Source organism: Jaculus jaculus, chromosome 10 (genome assembly GCF_020740685.1).
Source record: "Jaculus jaculus isolate mJacJac1 chromosome 10, mJacJac1.mat.Y.cur, whole genome shotgun sequence".
Lineage (NCBI taxonomy): Eukaryota > Metazoa > Chordata > Mammalia > Rodentia > Dipodidae > Jaculus > Jaculus jaculus.
This window is the reverse complement of record NC_059111.1, coordinates 112,220,586-112,238,681: the sequence shown is the minus strand read 5'-3', so window position 1 is coordinate 112,238,681 and position 18,096 is coordinate 112,220,586. Positions and strand designations below refer to the sequence as shown.

General features: G+C 48.1%; 1 protein-coding gene across 3 annotated transcripts in view; it reads right to left on the bottom strand.

The window, feature by feature from the left end:
- Lmbr1 (limb development membrane protein 1) overlaps window positions 1–18,096 on the bottom strand; it is a 141,271-nt gene that overhangs the window by 43,926 nt on the left and 79,249 nt on the right. For all 3 annotated transcript variants that reach the window (XM_045160611.1, XM_045160612.1, XM_045160613.1), the window contains 4 exons: window positions 12,922–13,048; window positions 12,414–12,482; window positions 10,982–11,046; window positions 6,734–6,806 (listed from right to left, as the gene is read on the bottom strand). In XM_045160611.1, coding sequence (XP_045016546.1) covers window positions 6,734–6,806; window positions 10,982–11,046; window positions 12,414–12,482; window positions 12,922–13,048 — 334 coding nt within the window. The remainder of the gene's footprint in view (window positions 1–6,733; window positions 6,807–10,981; window positions 11,047–12,413; window positions 12,483–12,921; window positions 13,049–18,096) is intronic.

Here is an 18,096-nt window from a genome sequence, read left to right as displayed (position 1 = left end):
GCCAGGACCTCCAGCACTGCAAACAAGTTCCAGACATGTGCACCCCCTTGTGCATCTGGCTAACGAGGGTCCTGGGGAATCCAGCCTCCAACCAGGCTCCTTAGGCTTCACAGGCGAGCGCTTAGCCGCTAAGCCATCTCTCCAGCCCTAGAAACGCTCCTTTAATGGCTCATACTGTGGCCACAATAGCAGGGCAACACCAACGTGGGCTTGTCTGTGGCTCTCCCACTACCAGCCTTCCCAAACACTCTCACTGCATCTCACTGCCACTTCCTTCTGTGTTTTCCACCCGCTAACTTGGCCTGGGAAACCCGCAGAACCTACTTACTACACGCCGAGTACGTGCCTCGCAGTGCAAGGTCCTGGGCGGCGCAGGAAGGGCACAGGCCAAGCGCCCCGCTATGGCGCACAGCTCGGGGGGTGGAGGCAGGGCTCACTGCAGACAGGAGCACTCTGGGAAACAGGGCGGGCAGGGCAGCAGGTACAGGTGGGCTGGGTAACGTCTGGATGTCTGCTAGGCTCAGCCCAAAGCGTGGAAAGTCCTGTATAAGGGGCTTTGAGGTCAAGACTTGGGAGAGAAGAGGAGAGTTGGAAGAGGAGATGCCAGGAGGCAGCAGAGGATGGAGTCGCAGAGGAGAAGATCCGAGTCTCGTGTTCAAAGACTGCCATGTAAAGCAGAGACAGATTCCTGAGAGCCAGTCAGGAAGCTGACGCAGAGCCTCACCCAAAGGTCTGGCAGAGCAGAGGCATGAGTGGTGAGCCATGGTCAGATCCTGAGGCAAAACTGACAGCTTTGAGCCGGGCATGGTGGTGCACACCTTCAATCCCAGCAGTTGGGAGGCAGAGGCAAGAGGACCACCGTGAGTTCGAGGCCAGCCTGAGAATACAGAGTGAATTCCAGGTCAGCCTGGGCTAGAGCGAGACCCTACCTCAAAAAACAAACAAACAAACAAAAAAAAGCCAACAGCTTTGCTGAAGGAATCCACATGGAACTAAGAAAGACTGAAGATGAGCTGTCACCTACAGACGTCAGCTGTGACAGAAGCAGAGTCAGGAAGCTGAGATGAGCATGAAGCTGACATGATTTGGGAAGTGTCCACTCGACACCCAGGTGGAGACAGCTTCTTAAGGTCAGAGCAGAGTAGGCAGCTTGCCAGTGACAGAAATAACAAGGCAGCGAGTGTAAACAGAAGTTGAGAGAGGGAGGCTCAACACGCTCAGTGACAGCGCCCCAGTAGTTTGGGGAAGCCGTCCATGAAGCCGTGAGGAAGAGCGCCCACGACAGCTGCATGCTATGGCTCCAGGAGGAATGAGGCGCAGGGCTGCTGACCTGTCATCCCAGCTGGCCGGGAGGCCTCAGCAGGAGGATCAAGGCAGGGTTCAAGGCCTGCCTGGGCTGGAGAACTCTTCTCAAGATAAAAATCAGTAAGTACAACTGAAAAGTATGAACTAAAACCCAAGTGGAATCTTTCAGAACAAAAGAGAGTAAGGAGAGGCCCATGAAGGCCCAGGTGAGCGGCTACAGCACCGTGCAGAGCAAGAAGTGGATGAGTCAAGGCGAGCTGACCCCGCCCTCCCCGACCTTCGGCCTCCATGGAGAGGAGTGAGGGAGCAAGGAAGGGGTGTAAGCCAGAGAGCGCATGACATTGAGGGGTTTTGCCCTCCCATCCCCCCTTTCCCTTCTTCCTATTCCCCCTTTCTTTTGCAAAAGCAGTGCTAGGGATATAGCCCAATGGAGGAGTGCACTCTCAGTATGCAGGAGCCCTTGGTTCGATTCCCCAATGCTGCAAAAACAGAAAGAAAACAAACTAAGTGCAGCATGCCTCCATGCAGATGGATGAACGGTCGCGGCGGCAGCTCGTGAGGCAGGGGGCAGAAGGCTGCCGCCGAGCCCCGAGCCAGCGCCAGGGGCACAGCCACGCCGGCCACAAGGCCAGGGGGAGAGGCAACAGGGGGGAGAGGCTCACAGGCACGGGGTGGTGGGAAGAGAACTGGTGAGATTCTTTCACAGTGGCCTCCACTTCCTTAAGGAAAACGAGGTAACAACTGTGGCTGGCAGCTGAGGGAGGCATGGCAAACAAGGTCACCCACGAGACGCGAAAGCAGACTTCAGACACCGTTCACTCGGCGGGAGGGGCAGGCGGCACGGGAGGCGGGAGCGTGGAGGACGAGCGGGCGGAGCAGGGAGCGAGGCCAGACCAGGGCAAGGGCCTGAGACAGCAGCAGCCAGCGGGCACCAATTCCAGCAGGGAAGCATGAAGTGAGAAAGATGGGAGGAAAAACAGAGAGAGGGGCGCCGTGGGCTCCCTCCTGAAGAGAGACGGGAAGAGGGGGCGAGAGGGAGCGAGCTGGAGGGAGGAGAGCACGCATTGGGGGGCCGCGGGAGGCAGGAGCCAGGCTGTGGATCAGGCAGAACTCCAGAACTCAGCGCCAAGGAGCATCCACAAGCCACGAGGGAGGACAGCAAAACCACCGCAGATGTGACAGGCACAGATCAGAGAGCCCCGGGGACGGTGACCAGCAAGGAGGCGCCCCATGTCTAGACGAGCAGGGCTGGCCTGGCACAGTCACGGGACCTCAGGACACCCAGCAAACGCCGGGAGGACAGGCGGCAGGGAGAGACACGAGGACAGCACCATGGAAGAGGCACCAGGCCCCTCCAGAGTGAAGAGAGGCTGTGGGAAGGACGGCCACCATGCAGAGCTGATGGGGACACAGCAGTGACAGGAAGAGCCAGCATCCTTGAACAGAAATATGGCGCTGAAAATCTAAGAGTCAGTTGTGGACCAATTCTCAGCTCCAAGCAGCACATGCAAACAGTTCAGCAGTCAGGAGACATGGAAGTTCAGTCAGAAATGGAACACTGGAGCCAGGCATGGTGGTGCATACCACTAATCCCCGCACTCGGAGGCCCAGGTAGGAGGATCACTGTGAGTTCAAGGCTACCTTGGACCACATAGTGAATGACAGGTCTGCCTGAGCCAGAACAAGACCCTACATTGAAGGAAAAACAACCACGAGAGGGGCTGGAGAGATGGCTTGGCAGTTAAGACACTAGCCTGCGAACTTTAGGGGCCCTGGTTCGATTCCCCAGTACCCACATAAGCCAGATGTACAAGGCGGTGTATGCATCTGGAGTTTGTTTGCAGTGGCTGGAGGCCCTGATGTGCTCACTTGTGCGCGCATGCTGGCGCGCGCTCTCTCTCCCCACCCCCCTCTCTCTGTAAATATTTTTTTAAATACTGAGAAATGGGACGCTGGGGACACTGGAGACTCCAGGACAGGAGCCTGGAGCTCTAGGCTTGCTCTGCTGCCTCCCTGTCACAGGGGTGAAGGACGAGTCTCAAGGCAAAGCGCAGGGTGCTGAGTGCCGAGAGCAGGAGTGGAGTGGGCTTTGCCAGGATCACAGGAGTCCGGTGGCCGTCCCTCCACTCTCACCCAGCCTGGGGAGGGCAGGCTGCGCCACACAAGTGGGGCTCCGCAGCCAACTCAAGAGTGTCCAGATATTCCCTCTGTCTCTTCCAAGTGCCAAGCAGTCTCTACAGTTCTCACCCTCTAATTCCCTCATTTCCAGTCAACCAAGTTGTCATCTAGAGACAGGCTACCCTCATCTCCGCCCGTCTGATGTGTAGTTGTATACTGATCAATACAGGGAGGAGAGAAGAGCAGGTGGGGACGGGGGCTCCCCCAGGGTGCGAACACAGTAACGGCGGGGCTCATGAATAAGAACATAACCACGGGGAGACCACTCCACGGCTTTAACCCTGCAGCACCACCAAATCTCAACTCGGAACACCGAGGCAGGCAGGCAGGCGGGCATTTCCTCTTACACTGGTAGTTCCTTTCAGCAGGCATTAAAACTCACTAAATAACTAACACGACACCTTGTACTGCCATCAAGAAAAATGTTAGCCCCACAATAAAGCCACCGGCCAGTGGCATGTCTTTCCAGTAAAAGTAAGGCTCAGCTGGTGTGAACACACAGTGTCTGGTCTATGACGTGTGCACCCGACAACGGCACTCACTCACCTGATACACATCAGCACAGCTCACCCGAGCTCTGTGACAAGTCAGCATTGTATCTGGATGTTGAAAAAGTCTCCCACTCTCATTATTCTGCAATTGTTTTAATAACAAGAGCTAAAAAATATTTTTGTTCTACAATGTAAAATATAATTACTCCTAAAAATGCATTTGACATACTAGATTAGATCGTACGAAATTTCCAAAGGTGGTTTATCTGACTCTATGATGATTTATATGCCCACACTTCCTTAAAAACAGTAAATCAGGGGCTAGGGAGACAGCTCAGGGGATGAAGTGCTTGCCACAAAGCATGAGGACCTGAGTTCAGATCCCCGGCACCCACCCAACTGCCTGGGGGGCGCAGCTGCTGCACTTGGGAGACAGACCGGGAATTCCCCAGAGCAAGCGGGTGAGCTAGACCAGCCAAATCAGGAATCTCTGGGTTCTGTGAGAGATCCGTCTCGAAAAACATAAGCCAGCTCAATGAAGGAAGACGCCTGGTGTCAGCCTCTGGCCTCCACACACAGGTGCCCATATGAACATGCATACCCATACACACATGCATGTGAAAAACATGAACATTCGCACCATGCACACAAATACACATGGAGAAAAACAGCTAGTCATGACATGTTGTTTTCTTCTTGCTTTTTGTCCTCTGTATACATGGATCGGTAAACTTAAGCTTACAATTTTTAATAATATGAGTCGAAATGTCACTTTGGCACTAAAAATCACTTCTATAAAAAAAAAAAAAAAACAATTCAGCCCAATAAGTTCCACCTGAAATAGCCCACAATGGCTACCCAGCCAACAGCAGCGTCATGATAATTACCCCGACACTTCAGTACAGAGTCCCCCACAGCCATGTTAGAGACAACTCTCCAAGCAGAGCAGCTGCAGTGGTGCGAAGCCCACCCACACAGACAGACACACAGACACACAGACACAGGGGCCTAAACCCCAGGCCTCCGAGAGCAGCTGTCGGTGCTGAGCCACACAGCCCGCGCTCTCTTCAGCACTATTTCTATGCTCTGTGCAGTGCTCGGTCTCGCAGCCTTCCCTTGGCTTCCGTATGTTTGGCCTTCTAGCAAGCAATGTCCTTCCCCCTCCTTGAACCCACTGAGGGAGGCTCTGAGGAGCTGTTTCCTTCTGTGACGTGGGACAGTGATAACAGGCTTCATTTTTGGCTTGGTTTGGTCTTGATTACACTTCACTCAATTTTCTTAATTCCCGGTACACTCTATAATTCCTGATCTGTAAATGCACCTCAGCCTGGATCAGTCCCACACTACAGAAGGTCACCTGCCATCTCTCCACAACTCAGGCATGATATTACACAGAGGCATGATTATCTAAACAACACAACTTGATTGCAATATTTACTACTTTAAAATTTTTTAGGGCTGGAGAGATGGCTTAGTGGTTAAGCGCTTGCCTGTGAAGCCTAAGGACGCCGGTTTGAGGCTCAGTTCCCCAGAACCCACGTTAGCCAGATGCACAAGGGGGCACATGCATCTGGAGTTTGTTTGCAATGGCTAGAAGCCCTGGCATGCCCATTCTCTCTCCCCCCCTTCTCTCTCTGTCACTCTCAAATGAATGAATCAATAAATATTTTATAAACCTACATTGCTGACTGAAATTTGTAATTCTGAAATCAAGTGTTTAAATGCTCAAGTAGGCTTGATAAAACTAAGAAAACAAAAGATGTGTGTAGTTTCCGTTTAAATGTCTACCTGTATCCAAATGCATAACATTACCAATAGAATTCTCTAGGCCAGATACAAACTCATTTTTTAATCTACTGACAAAGTTGTAAGTAAGGACAATTTTGAATTAAAGATTTAAATGATCTTCTTGTAAGTCACCGAAGTATATACATTTCTTTCTGTATCTCAATAGTTCATATTTAAAGCAACTTTCCCTTCTATACCTACTCTTGAATTATGATTCATAAATATAATTATCAATAATCTTATCTGAGTGGGAAGGTTAGGCTTCAACACTTTTTGCAAAAACTATGTAAGAAAGCCAGGCATGGTGGCACACACCTTGAATCCCAGCACTCGGGTGGCAGAAGTAGGAGGATTGCCATCATGAGTTTGAGGCCATCCTGAGACTGCATAGTGAATTCCAGGTCTGCCTGGGTTACAGTGAAACCCTACCTCAAAAAAAAACAAACAAACAAACAAAAAACCTATATAAAAGAATACATAAAGTTAGAAAGTATGTCTAAATTGTAGCATTATCCTTTCTTTAACTGGAGTTTCACTGGAGGCCATCATCAGTAGTTTACAGTTAATCTTCCAGATGTGAGGTGCCTACACGGCCCACAATCCTCCGTGAAACAACAGCATTCTTAAGTGAAACGTGGAGGCCCCATGTGGCACCCTATGCTCCGGAGCCACCGCTCTTTACCTCACAGGTCTCAGCAGTAGGGCCACAAAGGCAGCATACAAACCTGGACCTCTCTGCACCGTAGGCACCCAAGGAACTGTGGTAGAGGTCTGCTGGCCCCCAGTGGTCACCGTGTTCACAGGCACTGTCCACATGGGCCTGGCCATCTCCCTCCATCTCCGCACAAACCCCTGTGTCTGGAGCCCCTTGCGCTCAGGTCTCTGCGGGGTGTGTGTCACTGGCCCTTCAAGCACGTCTGTGCTAAGTCAGATCGTCTTTACCCTGGTCTCAAGATGCGCTGCACACATACCATTCAGCCGTCTCTGGAGGGCTTCTTCTTCCAGGGTGATTACATAAATTTGTTCATCCAGGTCTTCAAGAATCTAAATTTAAAGAAAAACTACTCAATGTAACATTATAAAATGTGTGCTTCTGAGAGTGTTTAGGCTCTTCAGTCTGTCATATGTTAAGCCATGTACACTGTACTGCATTTACTCAATAACTATGAACCCAAATTTAAAAAATGCTCACATTATTTTATTGATAACTTAACTGTATTTTCCATACTTTCTTTTTATTATATTTTAGACTAACCAAACACCTAAAATTTGACCATAGAAAAATCTACATATATTTAACCTACAATTGTTTAAGGTTTAATGAATTAAACTAAAGAACTTGGCTTCCTCAAGGGCAAGTAAATGTGTGAATTTTAAACAGCCAGAGAACTGGATATGACAAATCCATCTTTATCTTTAAGCCAGGCATTATTCTAGAGCTGAAAGGAACAAATCATCTATATGTTGTTCTCCCATTCATTTTTACCCAGCATCTACAAACCATGCCAAGGGCATGAGAACATCCTGTTTATGTCATCTTGGCATAGTACACTCACTCCATGCATACTGGACACTGCTACAATAAAAGTCATCTCATAAACAGAACCCTGTGTTGACATACAAATCACTCAACACCACGCTACCCAACAGTAGGGGACTCACTAATCAGCCACCAACTGTCTGAGATGACGTCTGCACTGTCTTCAAGAAAGCTGATCAAACCTAAACTGCATTCAGTTCTAGCTTTGGCAAGACGGCTGCCCTCCTCTGGAAATGCCCTGTCTTCCCAACTGTGCAGAGAATGTGAAAGAGGAAGAGCTGAAGCTTGCTTTCTTAGTATTTGAACCCAGAATGCTGATTCCAGCCAAGTGCAACTGAGCATCTGGGAGTAAGGCACGGCGGGCGCGCTGCATCCTGCACCCGCAGCCTGAGGTGTGCTTGCACCACGCGGTCCCTGTACAGGCTCGTGTGAAGCCAGCCAGTCCCTTCTGACCCTTCCACTAACACCTACGTCCTGGGGCGTCACACGGAACTAGTCACTGTCCACATATGCCAGCACATGGGAAGCCCGCACTTGGGTAGAGAGGACAGTAACTAAGAAATAATAAACAACATCGCAGAATAACCATCCTGGAAGGACAAGGGAGGGGAGGAAGGGCAATGGGAGAGCTCTCCAGGGGAGTCCAAGTAGACTGAGAAGCAACACATGCTAGAAAATGTGCAGTCCTGAATGAGGGGGACAGTGACCCCCCCCCACCAGGGCCAGCTGGACAACAAATGGGGGCATAATTAAGGCAAGTGCTGTGTGAGCTGGAAGGGACAACAGAAGTGTGGGCCATGACAGGAGACGGGTTACTTGGTAAGGGGCAAGGGGTCTGTGGGTTTTCCTTCCTGTCATGGTCTCATTTAGATCTGACTGTGTTTACTCGTCTTGAGGTCTAACAATAATGACAGGGTTTTTATCTTTAAGGTCCTGGATAATTACCTTTTTATCATTAAAGTTACTGAGAATTACTGCAGACACAGTAAGGGAGTGGCAAGAAAAGAAGGGCCTGGTCTGTGGGTCACCTGCCTCTGAGCAGCTTCCCCAGTTTCCACAGCTCTGTAAAACAGCCCAGCACCTGCGCCTCCTACTCCAAGGAACGAAGGCTTCGCGAGGAAACACCGCTTCTTTCCTACGTGGAGGAGCGGGAGCTTAGACGCGGCACACACGGGGACCAGGATTGACTTCGAATGGGGGCAGGAGACAGAAGCTGAGCTCAGAAAGTAACTACGGGACCACTATAAAACTGAGGCTTAAATGAAATGCTATCACAGAGCAGAGGAAGACAGTTCTTCCAGCTGAAGAGAAAAGCGCCTTCGGCAGCATTCCTGGTGTCACAGTGCTGACCTGACTCAAAGCGTGAGTCACCAGGACCCTGGAGCCATCTGCAGACAGAGGTGCAAGGTGCTCACAGGAACAAAGTGGCCCTGCTGCTCCGGAGCTCTTGGAGCTAGACTAGAACAGCCGTCTGGGGCCTGGGTTCTGGGGACAAACCTGTCCTGCAGCTGTGTGACCAGCTACTCAGTCTCCCCAAACTGAGGTCAATTCAGCCATAAAATGAGATCAAGCACACCACGCCATGGGCCTGTCACCAGCATGGAAAGACCCGTGTCATACAGGGCTTACAGCAGCCTGGGCGCAGGGCAGCCAAGGCTTCGGGGGTGCTGAGGAGTGGTCACTTGAGGGGGACAGACGCAGCGCTGAGGCACTGCGCGAGCGAGCGGGGGGGGGGGGGGGCAGTGAGCAGCACTTGGGGCTGCACGGCTTCTCCCTGAGTCTGGAGGTGACACGCGGGGCAGCCAGGGCCCGGAGCAGAGGGAAGCACTGGCGGAACTCTAGACAAGAAGGGGGAGCTGGGTACTTGCCATGGACGTGCAAATGAAAACCACAGAAGTAGGGAGAAACTACGTGAATGTAGTGACTCAAGAATTCTTTTAAGGGAAGTTAGTTAAAGCCTGCAACTTTGAAAATCAGACAGGCACTTACTAAGGTCATCTACAGTAATATTTGTGCAGAGTTCTCCCTTAATGCCCTGCCCCTCCACTATGACAGGCAGGACAGAACAGAGCTACAGCCCTTTCAGACACAAGCCAGAGACACTAGGGAAATGTGGAGAAGGTCGTGCAGACAGCTCTGCATGGAGACTTTCAGGGACCACAGTGCTGGCTGATCTGGGCTCGGGAGGCTGTGAAGCAAGTGAGGGGCACTGGCGGACAGAGGCAGGCCTGGGGGGGGCAGCACATGCTGCGGGGTACAGCAAGGAATCCGTGTAGGGACAGGAGGAGAGGCATCCCAAGACAGCTGTGAGAGCCCTGCTGCATGCGGGCGGCAGACTCCAGTGTATAGGCAACGAACAGCCACAAAAACCACTTAAGTGGGGCTGGAGAGATGGCTTAGTGGTTAAGGCACTTGCCTGCAAATAAAGCCAAAGGACCCAGGTTCTATTCCCCAGGACCCAGGTAAGCCAGATGCACAAAGCAGCACATTTGTCTGGAGTTCATTTGCAGTAGCTAGAGGCCCTAGCATGCCTATTCACTCTCTTGCTCGATCTACCTATCTGCCTCTTTCTCTCTCTCTCTCTCTGAAATAAATATTTTTTTAAATCACTTAAGTAGAAAATTTCCTAGGTGTGGTTGAGGAATTTTTGCATCTTATTAAAAATCTGGGGCTGGAAGGATGGCTTAGCGGTTAAGGCACTTGCCTGCAAAACCTAAGAACTCATGTTTAATCTCCAGGTTCCACAAAGCCAGATGCACAGTGATGCAAGCGTGCAATGTCACAAATGCATTTGCAGCAGCTGAAGGCCCTAGCATACCCATTCTCTGCCCCCCCCCAAAAATAAATAATTTTAAAACCCTGCGAAATAAAAACCAAAGAAATCTAGGAATAGATCATTAGAATTACCAGCAATTGAAAAATTACTTTAAACAAATGTAGCATTCCTGAGATGAAATGCTAAGCATGCTTCAATGAATCAAGTATAATATGCAGATGTTCAGAAATCTATATAAACCAAAGCATAAACAGGATTATTTTTGGATCTTATTTTTGTCTCTTTGTTGTTGTTTTGGGTTCTTTTGTTTTTGTTTGGGGTTGATTTGCTTTATTTCACTTGCAGGTGTGTGCCAGGTTGGCCTCAAATGCATAATCCTCCTGCCTCATCCTTCCACAAACTAGAATTGGTGCTATACATGGAATTCTGTGGTCAATTTTGATACAATTACTGTTTGGCACAAGGCAATGAACATCTAAAATATCTGTAAATACCCACAGAGTTTCTTAAATTTTGCTATATACACTTTTATGTGTCTATAGTTAATACTTTAAATGCAAAAACAAATTTGAATCCAAAAGACAAAAAAAAATTTTTTTAATAAAAATTTGTGTCAGGCATGGTGGCACATGCCTTTAATCCCAGCACTTGGGGTGACAGAGGTAGGAGGACTGCCGTGAGTTCAAGGCCACCCTGAAACTACGTAGTTAATTCCAGGTCAACTTGGACCACAGTGAGACCCTACCTCAAAAAACAAAACAAAAAAATAAATAATAAAAATAAAAATTTGTGTGATCAACTACAAAAGTATTTTCCTTATTTTGTAACTCTCAGGTCACAATCTACAAGTTGTTCAAATGTAAATACATGTCCATAATAAACTAAATAAAATGAAATACTTACTGTTGGCTTCACCAGCAACTGACCCATCACTGTGAACATCCGGGAGAGGCCGACTGGGGTGCACACTGCAGAAGTGAGATCACCGAGAGAGAGAGCAGCCCTTCAGTGCCGAGAGACAAGCTCTAGAGCACAGAAGAGCAAAGCAGCTAAGGGCATCGCGTTAGTCCTCTCTCCTGTTTGGGCTCCCACTGCCTTGTCCGAGGCTGCTTCGACCCACTGGTAAGGGAGCCGTGATGAGGCAGTGCAGAGGCTGAGCAGCACCGCACCAGTGGTCATGAAGACCGAAAGGGCTTTTGTAATAGTCAAGAGTAAGGAGGGCTGGGGAGAGGGCTTAGCAGTTACAGCACTTGCCTACAAAGCCAAAGAACCCAGGTTCAATAACCAGGACCCACATAGCCAGATGCACAAGCGGTGCATGTGTCTGGAGGCTGCAGTGGCTAGAGGCCCTGGCATGTCTATTTCTCTCTCTGCCTCTCTCTCTCTCAAATAAATAAATATTTGGGGGCTGCAGAGATGGCTTAGTGGTTAAGGTGCTTGCCCGCAAAGCCAAAGGACCTCGGTTTAATTCCCCGGGACCCATGTAACCCAGATGCAGAAGGTGGGCGCATGTGTCTGGAGCTCGTTCGTAGTGTCTGGGGGCCTTGGCATGCCCATTCATTCTCTCTCTCAAATATTTAAAAAAAAAAACAGAATATATATATGAATGTATTGTGGGTCTTGTGTGTATATGTGAACATGAGTATGCATGTCACTTTCCAACCCAGTGGAGAAGGCTTTTTTTTTTAAATCCATTTTGAGAGAGCAAGTGAGAGACAGAGACAGAGAGAGAGAGAGAGAGAGAGAGAGAGAGAGAGAGAGAATAGGCATGCCAGGGCCTTCAGCCACTGCAAACAAACTCCAGATGTGTGTACCCCCTTGTGCATGTGGCTTACGTGGGTCTTGGAGAATCGAACCAGGATCCTTTGGTCTTGCAGGCAAATGCCTTAATTGCTAAGTCATCTCTCCAGCCCTGGAGAAGGCTTTTTAAAAAAAAAAAAAATTACATTTATTATTTGGGGGGGGATAGAATGGATGCACATGGGTCTCTTGCCACTGTGAACTCCAGAATATGTGCCACCTTGCACATCTGGCTTTTTGTGGGCTTTGGGGAATTGAACCCAGGCTGGCAGGCTTTGCAAGCAAGTTCCTTTAACCACTGAGCAGGCTACTTTCCCAGCCCAAGAAAGCTTTCTTGAGAGAACAAAAATGTCCAATTTTATTTCAAGGTTCTGCTTATCAAAATCTATCTTGAACAGTAAAAATGCTAGGGTCAACTAAAAAAAAAAAAAAGCGTCCCGTCCCATCATTAAAGGACCTCGTCGGGAAAGTCCCCGGCTGCCCTGGATGCAGAACAGCTCCGTGCCTGTCATTGTCAAGTCACCAGAACACTTACAGAGAAGCAGCAAGCAGCCCAGCAGGGAGATGCAGGAGTACAGGTAGGGGAGGTAGAACTCCCAGAGGTCTACGGAAAATAACAAACGCATCTGAAAAACTCAAAATGCTGCACATCTGCGTAGTCAGCCTTTACTCGACATTAATAAACCCTATCTAAACGTGTGGTAAACACGAATTGTTTTATTTGAGTGTATTTAACTAATCTCCAAATTATAGAATAAGACTCTAAAATTAGAGACCACCTTTAGACAAATATGGAAGAAAAAAAGAGCTCCATGGAATTTTAAGAACAGAAACCAATTATTATTTTTTAAAAAGTGAAACTGTTCACTCTTTCCATAGATCAAAACAAATGAACACTCATTTCTTCTATTAAATATATCTGAGGACTTGTTGATTCTGTAAATTAATACTGAGGACTAGCTACTCAAAGAATTACGAAACTGTCTTTAAAGCCATTCGTCATTGTGTCCCAAGCCAGGAGCCATTCAGCAAGTGAAGGGTACCGTATAAAGACTCCATGCTGGCGGCGTCGTTGCCGATCAGGGCTGAGGCCACCCACACGATACCGAGGATCAGCAGTGCAAGGAGCAGAAGCATGACCAGAGTTTCTAACACTCGGGCCCGGATTCCCTGAAAATGCAACAAAACGTGATTTCAGTATCTTACCTCATGAACAACTAGGCTTCTATCTGAAAGCATAAAATAATCCTTTGGGAAGGGACGAAAACTACATTAATACTAACTTTACATTGTAAGTATTTGCTACATGTCAAATGATATTAGACAAAGTACTAAAACATTAGTTTATCATAGTTAGACAGATTTTCCAAAATCATACAAAATACTATTAAGTCAGAATACACTACAAAAATATTCTTCATACATTTTATAGAATCACTCTAACAACTAACTGCTTTCCTAACACTTTTCACAAAGATGGAGACTCGTGGATTTCTCTCTGTGATTCTCATCAAGGAATACTGGTCTATGTGGCCTACCCAGGACTCTGAAATGGGGAGAGCACGCCTACCACCTGACTTCAGGGAACTGTCAGAGGGATGCCACGGTGCCTCTCAGCCTCTGGAGCCCTCTAGTGGGAAGCTGAAGAACTGCTCCCTGGAATCCAGCATTTTAAATTCTAAGGATAGTACATGTAATTCGTTTGTTTATATTAAACGGGATTTTCATTTGTTCACTAGGCTGGAATGTAAGAATGAAACAATATGCACATTCTACATGTAAAATAAATTCTGACCTTGGGACCATAAAACTTATCATACTTTTATACTTAAAAGCTATGAAGCAAAGTTAAAACAGTTCCTTGTACACCTGAAAAGTTACCAAATAATTCCTTTTGAAATTAAATTTAGGGGCTGGGCATGGTGGTGCACATCTTTAATTCCAGCACTCAAGAAGCAAAGGTATGAGAATCACTGTGAGTTCGAGGCCACCTTGATACTACATAGTGAATTCTAGGTCAGCCTGGGCTTAAGCAAAACTCTACTTTGAAAAAAAAAATTAAAAAGTTTAGGGGCTGCAGAAATAGCTCAGCAGCCAGGCGTGGTGGTGCACGCCTTTAATCCCAGCACTCCGGAGGCAGAGGTAGAGGAGGATTGCCATGAGTTCGAGGCCACCCAGAGACTACATAGTGAATTCCAGGTCACCCTGGGTTATAGTCAGACCCTACCTCGAAAAACCAAAAAAAGGATAGGAAAGGATAGGAAAGGACAGGACAGGACAGGACAGGACAGGGGAAGGGGAAGGGGAAGGGGAAGGGGAAGGGGAAGGGGAAGGGGAAGGGGAAGGGGAAGGGGAAGGGGAAGGGGAAGGGGAAGGGGAAGGGGAAGGGGAAGGGGAAGGGGAAGGGGAAGGGGAAGGGGAAGGGGAAGGGGAAGGGGAAGGGAAGGAAAGGAAAGGAAAGGAAAGGAAAGGAAAGGAAAGGAAAGGAAAGGAAAGGAAAGGAAAGGAAAGAAAGAAGGAAGGAAGGAAGGAAAGAAGGAAGGATAAATGGCTCAGCAGTTAAGGCACTTGCTTAAAAAAGTGTAATGACCCGGGGTTCAATTCCCCACTTCCCATGTAAAGCCAGAGGCACAAAGTGGAGCATGCACCTGGAGTACATTTGCAGAACATCTAGCATGCCCTCTCCTACCTCCCCAAGCCTCCCTCTCTCTAAATAAATAGATAGATAGATAGATAGATAGATAGATAAAATATTAAAATAAAAAAATAAGTTGAATATAAGTTTAAATATTTACAATACTAGCCTGGCATGGTGGCACACGCCTTTAATCCCAGCACTACAGCAACTGAGATAGGAAGATGGCTGAGTTCAAGGCCAGCCTGGACTACAAACTGAGCTCCAGATCAGCTTGGACTAAAGTGAGACTTTGCTTCAGAAAGAAGAAAACATATTTCTATCTTATGCATCACCCGTAACAACAAGCTTGTAAGTGTGCCTGTGTGTGTCAGTCAGCCCTACACTTCCATTCACACTAAGGACAGATTAGAACGTTACAAAGACGGATCTGAAGGCAGGGACGGTGCACTGAGACCCTGGCACCTCAGTCTTCTAGGCGTGCCTGTGTTTGTCAGCGAGTCCTACACTCCTCCAGTCACACTGAGAACAGGTGCGAATGTTACAAAGACGGACCTGAGCAGCAGGACGGGTACGCGGAGATCCCAGCACCACAGTCTTTCATGTCTGGCATGGGGAGAACAGATGCCCAAACCACAGACAGGTACCGCCAGCCACACACAATGGCAGCAGAAGCGAAAGAGCTTTTCCCACCCATCCTTCAGTGGGGTCACCGTCTGGCCACCCTTGACAGGCTTAAAATACTGCTAAGGTATGTCCGCTCAGGTCAGACAAGTGAGCCACAAGGAACCAGGCCCAAATCTTGACACACTAAGCAGTCATAAAACACTAGCCAGAGCTCAGTAGCACAAGCCTGTCATCCCAGCACTTAGGAGGTTAAAGCAAGAGGATTTTCATGAGTTCAAGGACAACTTTAGTTATATTGTTACATACCAAGATTCTGGCTCAAGAGAAAAAAAATTTCCACTTTGGGTGCTTAGAATTGAAACAAAGGCCTCACACGCCCTAGGCAGGCACTCTCCTCCAAAATGATCGCCTGCAAACTTCCCATGTTACCTTTATTTCAAAATGATAAATTATGAAGAGCTTCAAGAACAATACTTCAGATCTTAACAAAGACAAACGTGTGTGTACATACAGAGAAACAAACTGTAAGACTGACTGAATTACATTTCCATAGAGCAAGATGCTACATCTTAAATCATGGGAATACTAAATAAGATTACCATATGCACAGTACAACCTCCTTTTTAAGTAGTACATTTAGGGCTGGAAAGATGGCCTAGCAGTTAAGGCACTTACTTGCAGAGCCTAAAGACCTAGGTTCGATTCCTTAGTACCCACAAAGTGATGCATGTATCTGGAGTTCATTGGGAGTTGCTAGAGGCTCTGGTATACCTATTTATATCCTCCCTCCCTCCCTCCCTCCCTCCCTCCCTCCCTCCCTCCCTCCCTCTCTCTCTCTCTCTCTCTCTCTCTCCTTGCAAATAAATAACTTAAAAAAGAAGAAAATAAAAAATCTGTGTCATTGATGTTGGCAGTTTTACCTCTAGGGTTAAAATTGTGGGAGATTATTTTTCTTTTATACTTTATGTCTTCAGTTTTTTCAAAATTTTTATGCTGTATCTATATGACTTAAGCAACATGAAAACTATGGGGTGTTTGTTTGTTTGTTTGTTTGTTTGTTTTTGTGAGGTAGGGTCTCACTCTAGCCCCAGCTGACCTGGGATTCACTATGTAGTCTCTCAGGGTAGTCTCAAACTCGTGGTGATCCTACTCTGCCTCCAAAATTGTTTCTCTTTTAAATTAATTTTGGGCTAAAGAGATGGTTTAGCAGTTAAAGAAACTGGCTTATAAAGCCTTATGGCCTGACAGCCTGCGTGTGATTCCCCAGTTCCCACATAAAGCCAGATACACAAAGTGGTACATGCATCTGGAGTTCATCTGCAGTGGCAGGAGATCCTGGCATGCCAATTCTCATTCTCTCTTTCTCTCTAGCTCAAAAATATTCAAAAAAATCATTTCAATGAAAGTCACAAGAAAAATTCAATTTGAAGAAAGCTGGGCTGGAGAGATGGCTTAGCAAGTAAGTGCTTGTCTATGAAGCCTAAGGACCCCAGTTCAAGGCTCAATTCCCCAGGACCCATGTAATCCAGATGCAAAAAGGGCACATGCATCTGGAGTTTGTTTGTGGTGGCTAGAGGCCCTGGCACACCCATTCTCCCCCCCTCCTCCCCCCCTCTTCCCCTCTCTTTCTCTCTCTCTGACTTTTTCTCTGTCTGTCCACTGCTCTCAAATAAATAAATAAAAATAAACAAAAAAAGAAAATGGCCAAGTTTAGCTTATGAGCTAACCATACAAATGTGAGCAAATTACTAACCCTCACTTTATCTGTTTCCACCTGTGTAAAATAGAATGTTAGAATGCCCTTACCTCATAGGGCTGTTTCTAAATCAAATTTAAACCGTCCTTAATAATATCTCATCGTTCTCTCCCCACCTTTGTTGCCTACCACCCAGAGACCATCTTTCTTGACGATGTGAGCCCCGGGCTCCAAGACAGGACTTGCCATAGTCTTTGTTTGCCTGTGGTGCTCACGAGCTCAGAACCCCAGTTCCAGTGAGCTTAAGCTCCATGCTGGGAAGAACCGCCCACACACACACTAGTCCCCAATCCTTCAAACCTGCCAACTGCCCTCAGTTGACAACCTGAGTCCTTGGCCCATGTCCTGATGTTTATTACCTCTACACCCTTGTGCCCTCCAACCTCTCAAGATGCTTTTCTTTTTTTTTTTTTTTTAATTTATTTATTTGAGAGCGACAGACACAGAGAGAAAGACAGATAGAGGGAGAGAGAGAGGATGGGCGCGCCAGGGCTTCCAGCCTCTGCAAACGAACTCCAGACGCGTGTGCCCCCTTGTGCATCTGGCTAACGTGGGTCCTGGGGAATCGAGCCTCGAACCGGGGTCCTTAGGCTTCACAGGCAAGCGCTTAACCGCTAAACCATCTCTCCAGCCCTCAAGATGCTTTTCTCGCCAGGCTGAGGAGACGGCCCATAAGCTAGCAGGGCTGCCTAATACTCCCTGGCCCTGACTCCACCACGCCACAGCCCTCCCTCCCAGCAGCCTCGGTGCTCGCCCTGCTAAGCGTGTGGAAGCGTGAGAGATGTCCGAGCGGGCCTGCGGCGTGCTGTGACCATCTCCACTGGCCTCTGGCTACCTGGTTGGTTGAATGCTTTCCTCACTGACCCATGAGCTGAGCCTCTTCTCTCTTACCAGGTGGCTCCCTCTCCACCTAAGGAAGACCTTGCTGAGTGGCCTGTGACTCCGTTTCCCCCTGCATCTCAGTTTCTGTCTCTAACTTTTATTTCATCAATCTTGTTAAAGAAAATAGCTTGGGTGGGATTTCCATATGGCTCAATCTCACACAGTCATCTTTCCACATCTCTAATGTGCCAGCAAGCATCAAGAAATCACAAGCTTCCAGGCCCCGACCCCAAAGTGGCAGCTTGGCTGAACCTGGAGACAGCCGCTCCCTCCACTCTCCCCCTAGCCTGCTGGACCTCCTCATTAGCCAGAGCTCTG